The sequence below is a fragment of the Anopheles coluzzii genome, chromosome 2 (assembly GCF_943734685.1).
Source record: "Anopheles coluzzii chromosome 2, AcolN3, whole genome shotgun sequence".
Lineage (NCBI taxonomy): Eukaryota > Metazoa > Arthropoda > Insecta > Diptera > Culicidae > Anopheles > Anopheles coluzzii.
Window position 1 is genome coordinate 112,322,037 of NC_064670.1, and position 12,045 is coordinate 112,334,081.

Sequence of the window (12,045 nt, forward strand, 5' to 3'; positions counted from 1 at the left end):
TAGTGTTGAAACAAACATATTTTATTAAGTTTAAATTTGGCTCTTCAGTTAAGATGTACTTTTCTCAGGGAATGGCTGTTGTTTAAATAATTAACTCTTGATTTTTTTAAAATTCAAATCATGTCGCGCTTTTCCAGATTTCCTTAGCGGATATAGCATTGATAACACCAACATCAGCATGATGCCACGCGGTCTGATCAATCGGTCTAACTATTGTTACATCAATACCATACTGCAGGCGCTGATAGCATGCCCACCGTTTTACCATCTGATGCGCACAATTCGCACCCTTCCGGCGGCGAAAAATTCTAAACATCCGAAACCGTTCATCGATGCCATGTAAGCATATCACGTCTGTGCTTGTCTGAGCACATTTGCCGAACGGTTGGTTGGAACCGCGGATTAATTTTTCCTCCAACGAATACAGGTGCGCACTGGCGAACGAGTTCTCGCAGCTTCCGATACGGTCCAAACCGCAGCAGCAGCAGCAGCGCGGTGGTGGCGATAAGGGTAAGAAGGACGACATACCGGAAATACAGGTCGACACGCCGTTCGAACCGACCGTCATCTACAAGATGCTGAATGGCATCCGGTCGGACATATTCCAGATCGAGGGACGGCAGGAAGACGCCGAAGAGTTTCTTGGATGCGTGTTGAATCGTCTAAACGATGAGATGATTGAGGTATGTGAACGACAAACAGATAATTTTGTTATTTTTGTATGATGTATTTAAGTTATATTAAGTATATTTAGTTAAAACAAAGTAATCTAGAAACTCCAACATTTAATTTATATTATTATTGTACTTTGACAGTTCATAAAATTCAACAAAACTGATCAAGGCAACTTGAATGGCGAGGAACCGACTAACGGTGAAGTCCATGGTGAGGAGGACGCAGACGATTGGATGGTAAGTTGGTTTAACATGCGTTGTAGCGTGAGCGGAGGGTACACATTGACGGTCGTGCGGTTAAGTGCGTGGAACTCTGTGCTTCGCACCCCGTACGGCCTAGATGTATTCTCAATCCGAGCCCGCCGTCGTGTGTTGCGCGCTCTCTTCTTTCTAGTTTATGAAAAAGGTTTTTATACAATTCTTTCACCCCACCATACCACGAGCATGGCAGAGCCAGTGTGTGTACATATCTGAATCTGTTGAAAATGGTGGGGAGATAAAAATGTTCACCAACGCTTATTGTGTAGAAATGAACTTTATAAATAGGTTCATTTCAAGACTAGCTTGGACAAAAACTTAAGTATTTTTATTCTATTTTATGCATCTAAAAATGTTTCTAAACTTCGTACAAATTGTATGGTCGTGTATTTTTTAAATGTATGTTTGAATCAAATATTTTTTCCTATAATTAATTTTTCACAGGTTATCTGCAAGGGCAACAAGGGCACGGTAACGCGTACGACCGATTTCGGACGTTCACCGATCAGCGACATCTTCCGAGGCAAACTACGATCTCGTGTGCAACGTGACGGTGTTCCTCCGACCTACAACATACAGCCGTTCTTCACGCTTCCCCTTGATATAGAGGTATGTATTGGCAGGAACACCCTGTGACAAAAGTTCATTAGAGTTCATGCGTGTTCATTCTATAAATAGAATTTAAAAATAGATAGCCATGAAGCAGTGTAGAGTTCATTTGCTTTATTGTAGAACACACATTTCAAATTGCTCTCCATAATTGGCGCATTACTTCCCTTATTTGTTATTTTGATTATATTCAATTTATTTATTTATTTCAATTTAATCGACTTTTATTTAAAAATTATTTTAAAATACCTAATTAATAATCCCTTTTGCAATCATTTATCTTTCAAATTGAATGAATATTAAAATGTTTATGGTCATCTTCAATTATATAAATTGTACCATTTTACTGCGTAGTTGAGTAATTCATTTATTTTTTACGATCATAATGTACATTTCAGAAAGCGGCTTCTGTGAAAGAGGCACTAGAACAGTTGGTTGGTCGGGACGAACTGGAGGGTGTGACCTGTTCGAAAACGAAGCAGGAGGTAGCGGCCTGGCAGCAAGTAACGCTGGAGGAACTGCCTGTCGTACTTATACTGCATCTGAAGTGCTTCGACTATAAAATGGATGGCTGTACGAAGATTCTGAAAACCTTGGACTTCCCGATTGAATTGAAGATCGATTCGAGTGAGTGAACCTGTTGCAAGCGCTGCAACGATATCAGCCGCACCTAGCTTCACTAACGCAATCACTTTCCACTTTGCAGAATTGATGTCCTCGAAGGGTAAGAGCTACTCAGCCAAGCAGAAGCAGTACAAGCTGTTTGCCGTGGTGTACCACGATGGTAAGGAAGCGTCGAAAGGACACTACATTACCGATGTGTACCATACCGGCTATGCCAGCTGGATTCGGTATGACGACAGTATCGTTAAACCGGTACCGGAGTACAACGTGTTGCGTCCGCGCGCACCGCGCGTACCCTATCTGCTGTACTACCGTCGAATGGACACGCAGACCCATGGTCCGAACAGTGACCGCGGTGGTGATGGCAGTACCGGAGGCGGTGCTGGTAGTGGTGGTGGTGGTAGCGGCAGTGGTCGTGGAGGTTCATCTCACTCCACCGGTGGCGGTGGAAATGATCGGCACAGTGCGCATCATCACAGTAACGATCATCATGGTCGTGGATCGAGTGGTGGCGGATACGGTGGTAGCAGTGGCTACGGAAATACGCACGGCAACAGTGGCGGCAATCATTACGGAAGTGGGGGTCATGGGCAGAGTAACCATAATAGTGGCCATTATGGTGGCAACTCCAAGTAAAGAAGAATAAAACTGTTTCGTGCAAAATAGAGAGAGAGAGACAAAAAAAAACAGAAACCGCAAAAACTAATACTTCCGGAACCAAAGGGTAACAGTAACGAAGTGAATAAGTGGTAAAAAAAACGAAACAAAACACACATTTTCTTCGTAGCTGTGCTGTGCTGAAAAAACGACAGTAAAAAACAAATAATCAAAAACTCTTCCAAACGAAAGAGCCGGCCTGCCCCAGTAGTGGAGGTGGAGATACAGTGCAGTCAAACGATCGAATCGTGTTGATTCAAACGAGCTTGGGAACACTGATGAAATGAATGACTGCTGTGAGTGACATTAGTAGCGAATCGCGCGTGTGCGTTAGTAGAAACGTTAGAACGTTTCACCTGAACAACATCGGCGATCTTCAAGCAGCCTGTCGCACACAGGTCTTACCTGCTGCTGTTCTGTGTACGGTGTGTGCTGCTTGTCGTGCGTCTAGTGCAGTGAATAGCAGCAGTGTGTAGCAATACAATTAACGGGGCAATTGTATGCTAGCTGCAGACAGCGGTCTGCACCCCTCGGATGCTTCCCGCTATGGCGTCGTTTCACCAGTGGAAGTAAAGCGGTCCATCATGGCCAGGGAGCAGGATGCTTAGAGCGATCGAATAATACTGCCACGCTCTCTACCTAACGGATGCGTAGTATGCATTGCCCCGTACAGGGTGAGGGTGAGTGTCCAAGCAACCTACCTCCTGTAGGTGTGTACAAATTAGAATACAACCGCGACCAAGACGCGACATAAAAAACTGAACATAAAACAACAAACATCAACAATACTAGCGTTAAACATAACAACCCAGGGTTTTTAGCATGATTAGGAATTGTTTTTGTTTCCACACACGTTTGTTTGCTTGCATAGCTTCGTTTATCGTTACGCATATATTCCCAAGGTAAAATGTAACTTAGAGCATTAGATATGGATTAGTGTCCCTACATGAAATCTCGTTTAAAAATGGAGTGTTCTAGAGACAGGGTACGGAAATCATTGAGAGGAAATTATGAAAAAAAAGAATTAACAGAGAACCCCATTAAACGTGAGATAGTTAGTTTCTCAAGTGAATGTCATTCACACATAGGCACACAAATACTAGTACGCTAGAAAACAAAAAAAAAGGTGAATCACTAATGAAGAGAAAGCAAAATCACAGGATTGCGATGAACTATTCCTTCAAGCTAGCTGGGACCAGCAATGTTCCGGTAGTTGAAAAAGAAAAGGCAAACGAGTCGTGCCGAGTCACCGACACTGTAGATAGCTTTAGATATAGTTGCTGCAAGCCGCATTATCATAGCGACATTCGGCCCGATACCAACAGCTGTACGATCGGGAGGAAGTAGCATTTGATTTGCCTTTACTTTGCTGCGGTTGCTGCCCATCTCATGCTACTTCCTCCCGAACAAAAAAAAAACTATTGGAAAGCGAGAAGAACAAAACACATAACAAATAAACCTATACATGTATCTACGAGCAAAGACGAGATACAGCGGTCACTACTGTCGTCTGGACATCGTCGCAGCGTTATGTGCTGGGCCGATTTGCTAGCTCGTTGAAAATATGGTAAAGGAATAAAAAAAAGAAGCAACGACAAAATGCACGCCTAGAACTATGGTATCAGCTGTTTCTATTTGGAAAGAGTTTAAACTTTTCAACTATACGTTCGTTACTTTGTTTTTGTAAATAATACACTTTTGCAAGTTTTCTTTTCACAGAAGTTATCGTCATTTGGACATATAGACATATAGAGCAGTAGTCTTAAGTATCGAGGAAGAACATCTACTAAGTGTATGAAATTAAAGGATGCATAATGTCTCTTCACGATTACATCTTCTCATGCCCCAGTGTGTAGGTAAACAAATCCACTGCATAGCTTGATGATGGCGGCATGCATTGCCGGCCGTGTAGAGGAATTAGTTGGCAGGAAGCTGTAAAAAGCAAGCGAAGAATAACACCTTAGGCTGAGATTTAATAATTAAATCTTTAATGTTATATCGCTGATGGACGGTTTTCTTGTATTATGTTTAGCTGCTATGTAAATATGTACGCAATCGTTCAATGATAGTCAACAGGAAAATAGTCCCTAACAGAAGCTGTATGACAATTCGCTTGGAGTGTGTATGTGTGTGTGTTACACATTAACCCTTAAACCCTGCCGATGTCCTCAAACCATTTAGGTAGCGGTAGCACATTGTGTATATCGTTTGTATTTGCTTTATTGCCGGATTAGGTTAAGCCGAAGGTAGCGCGTTTTGTAAGTTGAGTTTAATGATTTACCTACCATTACTCTAGCACGCTTCGCGTTAATCTAACCTTCTTTTTGCGTCGAGGTTTGCGACAGTGCCAATCACAATGTAACACGAATATTGAGTAGTGAAGGGTAAACTGCACATCTGGTGTGAAATGAAATTCATTCGGAACGTGCGCGGAAGGTTGATGTTGCAAAAGTGCGAAGGAAAAATCATTACTATAATAGAATGCGCCACCGGTAGAAAGCAACAGGAAACAACAGCAAACTCTCCATTAACGCAACACGATCACTGTACGCCGTGCATCATCGCCGTGCACCCAAACGCAAACAATAAACTAATAAAAAAAAAAACAGAAGTGTAGGGTAGGGAGAGAAATTAAGCGAACGCTTATAGAATGAGGGCTGTGTATAAAGTTAATCATTACGGTAACATATTAGATATTTTAAAAAGCACAGGCATGTGAAATCGGCGGAGATTCGACGACTTTTGAACATCAGAGTTACTAGGTGATGTGTGGTGTAGGCATTGTATTCTGTTTGATGCTTGGGATAACGGTAACGCTTTGATTGGTTAACAATTAACCATCCAATGTTCTTAGGCTAGTCACACGGTTCTTGATTTGTGCACATCGTCATTCATTCGGCTTTTGATTCCGTTTCAGTTGTTACCCGTGTGCGATACGTCTTTTTCGTTTGTTTTTTTTTTCTTAAGTTGTTGTCCATGGGTTTGCAAAACGAGTCGCATTCAGCACACAGATGCTGCTTTTGTTATCAATCATAAGTGGTCTAGATAAGCGTTTTTTTTTTTTTTGAATATATTTATCTACTCCGAAGCGTAACAAAATATCTAGGCTTCCAACGCCTCTCGCCCAATGCAATCCCCAAGGAGAACGAGCACTCCTCGAAAAGAATACACGAGACACGCTGGAATATAAACCGATCAGTAAAACCATGATCGATGTAGGCTTGATCGTATAGACATCAGCTAAGTTGAAGAAGAAGAAAAATGTGTCGATAGGCGATATCATCTTACACGCTGCAAAGCTTAAAATAAGGCGCCTGCAAATAAAACAGTTTCTTTTTAAAGATTAGCACGTTACAATAGCAACACCGAGCGGCGCTATATTAGTAAAAAATCCACCCCCAAAGAAGTGGTGGTTTGTGCGGATGAGGGAACCTACCATAAACACTGTGTATGTTCGATGTGTACACAACAACCCCATTCAGAGACGAACTCACAATGAAACACTCACACGCACCTAGTGGGTGTGTTAGGATTTTGAAATATTTGTTAATGACTGTTTTAAGAGAATCGAAATTCCAAAAAAAAACGATACACTAAACCAGACCATTGCAACTGTATTGACGTGTATCACTATAGACAGTGATGGAAATAGGAGTCTGATCGAAATCGCTAAATAAGATCGAAATGCTCTGCAAAAGGAGGTTAGGTATGCGTTCAGTACACGTTCGTCCAGCAGGAATGATGCGAATGATGAATGTGATGGAGCGAGAAAAGGGGTATAATATTAATAAATCCAGTATACTAGCCAAATACGAAAGAAGAAGGAACGATCAGGAAAATAGACGGGACAGAACCCTTGTAGTACATGTGCCAGGCTGCTGCTACCTCTTTCCGTTCGGTTGAGATGATCAACTGATCAACAAGCAGTGTGTGTGTGTGTGTGTATAAGTGTACACGATTTAAAAACCACACTTACACAACACAGTATGATATTAATAAGCGCCCTTCCCACGGTGTAGAACATTAACAAAAAAAAAACCTTCATCAGTCATCAGCAAATGTTGTTCGGCTTCCGTAGGCATTTGGCGTAAAGTAGAACTCAAGCACGTTTCACATCACACTAGCGATCGGCAATAGTGTGATGTAGTTGCGTGGGTATGTCGTCCAGCAAGAAACAGGGAATCGCCATTTAAAACCACGCCTACGTCTACAGCAAAGAACCGTGAGTCCTCCTTGTGTGAGGATCATAATCTATATATCGCTGCTCCGTGGACTCTTCTAACACTCACTAACCCACCAGTAGTGCACACAATGTGTTGAGAGAGCTGTGTAGTGTAGAGCTGATCTCTTGCAATTCAGCAGGTGTTTGAAGGTGTGGCGGCAGCACATGAACCAAACGATATAGTATGGCACATGATCAGTCCTAACACCACCAGCCACAAGGTGTGGAGTGGTTGGTGTGTGGTGTGCATGTTTGCGTATATGAGTGTGCGCGCGCGATAAAATGTAAAACAAAAATATATATATTTTAGATAAGTGCACTTATTAATCGTAAAACAAGAGCGAGGTGTGGTAGAAAAGGTGTCCATCGCTACCACTTCTCCCCGACGTCGCTGTATCCTTACGAACCACGTGTGTGAAAAGGACTGAGTTGTGTTTTTTCGTTTTTCTTTCGTTTGTGGCGATAGAAGATAAAAGAGAGAACATACACGAAACATACGAAACGGGAAAGCGGACATCATTAGGTGGTACAGTCAATATCCAAAACCAAGAACCTTTTTTTGTGTAGCATAGCTTACCAATAGGTGTGCTTTCGCGCGTGTGTGTGATTCTGTAAGAAAAATGTAAGGGTTTGTGTGGCGGGGTGCTGGACAGGCAATGTTGTATGGTTGGTGTGATCGTGGATCGTCACGCATGGGATGGGTGATCGATCGCATATGTGTGTGTGCGTTTTCTTGTTGTTAGGGATGTGTTAGGGTTTGTTTTGTTAGTTAGAATTAGAATCAGTTTCAGTTTAACGTGGTGTGCGGTGACTCATCTTCCCACATACTTCTCACTCGCGCCACTTTGTACTATCGTACTCTAAGTCTATTTAATTGTTTTATTCGTTTTTTTTTAAATTACTTTTCTTTTTCATCTATACAGGGTTTCCCACGATTTATTGGTCAGTTCCCATGATTTTTTGGTGCGTTCCCACGATTTTTTGGTTGTATCCCATAGATTTTTGGTTCGATCCTATAATTTATTGGTATTTTCCGATTGGATATCAATACAATTAGACCAAAAAATTCTGGGAAACGACCAAAAAATCGTGGGAACGCACCAAAAAAATATGGGAATCCACCAAAAATTGATGGGAACCAACCAATATATCGTGGGAAACCCTGTATTGATTTACCTGTCTTTCGTCGCGTGATTCACCTTGCTTGTATAATCAAACGATCGTGCTGGTAATGTTGATACTTGGTTCCTTTTTTCTACTCTCTAATCTGCCCGTGTGTATGTGTGTGTGTGTGTTAGTGGGGATTGTTTGTTTATTAACTTAGAATAGTGAGACGGCAAAGCGACGCGCTTGGAAAGAGGCGGGGTAAATTATTTTTCAACCGTAACTCAGGCAAAACAACTCTGGTTGGCAAGGCCGTTCTCTCAAGCTCTCAAGCTGCTCAATACACGAACGACGTCTGTCAGAGTTGGCAAAGGCGACTCCTCCCGATTGCTGCTTATTTTATTGCAAAAAGTATTTAAGAATTGTTCTAATTCTGCAGCCGTGTCGCATGGCAGGTGTGAAAAGCTTGATTGTAGATGATCAAGATAGATCTAGCCGAGATATCGTACTCTGTCGTACCGGCCACACTCCACGCGTAGCATTATCATCCCCCAGGCGCGAACCTTAACTTACCCGCGCTGTCCTGTTCCGTTCGGGTTGGATGCAAACGGATTCGGTTGGTGGTGGATACTGATTTGTTGATTTGTGTTTTCGCTAAGCGCAGATACGATGTTTTGCTATTATAATTAACACTCTATTCTTTAACCATTATTTATGCTTTGTTTTTATATTGTCTTCGTTTTGTTAATGCCTTTTTTGTGCTACGTTTTGTTGGTTGATGTAGCCAAATAGCGCGGAGGGGTGGGGGAAGGGGGGGGGTAGTAGGAAGAGAAAGTCCGGCTATTGCTTTTTTAGAAGTCTGGCCCACCCCACCATACACTAACCTTCAGGAAAGCTATAATCTATCGCTCATCCATCATTTGCAGAAAACTAGAGTGTCACTGCTTTAAATCTGTCCGGTGACTGAGGAAATGATGGTGTAAGTTTGTAAGACACAAAAGCAAAACAAGTGAGAGTGAAACTCCTGCCTCCGAACACTTTTGTCGGAACACCTTATTATTGGCGGATAATGAACAAAAAAAAAAAAAAAGAAGCTAAATAAAGAGCTAAAAAGGGATGAAACTGAAACAGGCCACTCCGGAGGACGTAAGCTGATAGGAAATGGAAGCAAATCTGTGGGGGGGGGAAATACATGTGTTTTGTTTTTTGCATCACGGTAATTCTTGTATATGTTGTCTACTATCACTAGAACCAGACAGAAAACAGCGGGAATATAGCGGGGCAACAAAGATGCAATCGATACACCCGTTTGTTTATCCATTAACTGTGTAATCCTTCGTGCTCTGTGTAACTGGGGACGGGACTCCCGCTAAAATTTAACTCGCAAACCAGCCGAGCGCGCGCTGCTGGAGTTGATGGTGACGTACAACTCTGGGCCAACCTGCTCCGTTGGGTTTACTACCAGCACGAACTGAAACTAGTGTGTATGCGTTAAAAAGAAAAAAAAAATGGCAAAAAAATTCTATGAATCTCCGTATCTCTCACACACATTGTAACAGCTTTATGTAGGGATTCAGGGGGAAGACAAAACACAAAAGGCTTAGCTCGTGACAAAATGGAACACACATTCAAAAGACGAATTCGGATGGGCGAACAAGGAGAAATAAAGAGATGGAGAGAGAAAGAGAAAGAGAGAGAGAGAGAAAGAGAAAGAGAAAGAAAAAGAGAAAGAGAAAGAGAAAGAGAAAGAGAAAGAGAAAGAGAAAGAGAAAGAGAAAGAGAAAGAGAAAGAGAAAGAGAAAGAGAAAGAGAGAGTACGTAAAAGGTGGAAAGGTGTGGTAGCAAAGTGATTCAAAAATGGCAAGACGATAACAAACGAATTAAACACAAATAAAACCTTTACAATTAAAAAAATCCCTGGCGCTAGGCAAATGATAAACAGCAAAACCCATAAATGCAACAAAAAACAACAACAACAAAAAATAATTGCAGGTATGTCTAGTTTATTAAATATATATATTAGTGCTAGAAATGAAATGAAGAAGAAGCGAGCGAGAACCATAATAAAAGTTATAGAAGCAAAAGCGCAGTATATTCTATATATATACACAATTATACACAACAACACGATGGGAGGGAAAAAATAAGAAGAAAAGAAAAACAAACAACCGAAGCTGCTAAACTAATGGCTTTGGAGGCACAGGGCATGTGAATGTGAAATCAAAGGAAAAAAAAGGAATGCCAGGAAGGTATAACGAACAGAAACGCTGTATGCTCTAATAGAGACCATCCTGAGAAGCTAAGTTAAAACAAAAAAAAAGTAAGTAACACGAGAGCAGCAAACGAACGGAAAACCAATAGAAAACTGTTATGATAATAATAACACACACGCTGCAGAAAACTATAGCAAAACTAACTAGTGTAACACAAAGCAAAAGCAAAATAACTCATGGTACATGGCAAATAAATGAAAAGATACACTGTTCTGGTGCAGTGGTTCAGTGAAACAATAGACTCACGATGAAGAAGGACGGTCAGGGTCAGGTAAAATCCTTCTGAGCGTGTGCAGTTTGTTCAAGAAAAACCCTTCTTCTGTTCATGATAAATGGAAGTTGTGTGTGTGGTATGGTATGGTGGTGTGTGTGTGTGTGTGCAGAAAAACAAAAACAAGGCCAAGAAAGGAAAAGAAAAAAACAGAAAAGGGAAATGGAAAAAGGAAAGTAGAATAAAGCGAAAGCAAGGGAGCAGCAAAATGGGAAAGGTAAGAAGCAGAGTCAGTATATGTGGTGTGTGTGTAGAGTAGTAATTTAAGCAGAAGGGCAGCAGTAGCCAGGGAAAATCAATACACGAAAGAGGGGTTGGGGTGTTGTGGTGTGTTGGGGGTGTGTATGTGGTTCGCGTGAAATAGGGGGACTGGGAAGAAGCAAATGTTTAAGCTATAGTAAAAGAAGAACAACAACACCATGCGCTGGAAATAGAATGGAGAGAAGACAAAAGAACTATTAATACAAAAAAATAGTATGTTATAAAAAAGAAACGGTGTTCAGTTGTGTTGTACCGGTCCGAAACACGAAGCTGCTGTGCTGTGTCCCCATTGCGAAAGGTGAGTAGAGGGATGAACAAAAATGCTCGATTTTGCATCGGTTTATCTTGACCAGCACTAACGAAACGTTAGTCACACTTTCGTTAAAAGTATCCCATATAAAAGTCAGCAGAGAAAATTTGACACCTCTATCAGACGAACACAAACCGTGATGGCTAAAGAACGGCACCCCGCAGCGCCGAACACGCGGACTCCATGCGGCAGTATGTAGACGTCGTCTGAGCCTGTTCCGGCATCTACAACATCTTGGCATTATTTGACAACAATCAGAGCATCGCAAAAAGCCCGGTTCATGGAAAGAAAATATCTCTTATAGTTATTTTGCTACAACCAGCCAAAAAAGTCCATTTTTCATGCAAACACATTGTGTGAAATTATATGTCACCTCCTCCACTAGGTAGGTATTTCTGTGTAATTTAGTGCATATATATAAATATACATATATATAAATATATAAATAAATATATGTAATCTTCTTGCATATACATAAAAAATAATCAACAGATTATTTATTAAAAAAGAAGAAGTTACAGAGAAAATAGGAGCCCTCTTGGTCGGAATGAGAATACATCAAGGCCGTACGGGGTACGAAGAACAGAGTTCCACGCACTTAACCGCACGACCGTCAATGTGTAACGAGTTGCGCACGTAATTATTATATTTAAACTATGGTATCATTCAATGATCACTCGTTCGGTGTGCACCTTAGCCAACCTGAATGTCTCGGACTCTTCCGTGACACTCATACTTTCTCAGCATTTTTCCCCTTTTACTCATTCATCCTTAGCAAGACT

At 41.4% G+C, this 12,045-nt stretch overlaps 1 protein-coding gene across 3 annotated transcripts in view; it reads left to right on the forward strand.

The window, feature by feature from the left end:
- The window catches only part of LOC120950366 (trithorax group protein osa), a 28,003-nt gene extending 17,178 nt beyond the window's left edge, over positions 1-10,825 (forward strand). For all 3 annotated transcript variants that reach the window (XM_049607347.1, XM_049607348.1, XM_040368345.2), the window contains 6 exons: positions 138-339; positions 428-683; positions 816-911; positions 1,377-1,541; positions 1,940-2,168; positions 2,248-10,825. In XM_049607347.1, the coding sequence (XP_049463304.1) occupies positions 138-339; positions 428-683; positions 816-911; positions 1,377-1,541; positions 1,940-2,168; positions 2,248-2,801 (1,502 nt within the window). In that variant the 3' untranslated portion in view covers positions 2,802-10,825. The remainder of the gene's footprint in view (positions 1-137; positions 340-427; positions 684-815; positions 912-1,376; positions 1,542-1,939; positions 2,169-2,247) is intronic.
- Positions 10,826-12,045: the final 1,220 nt, after the last annotated feature.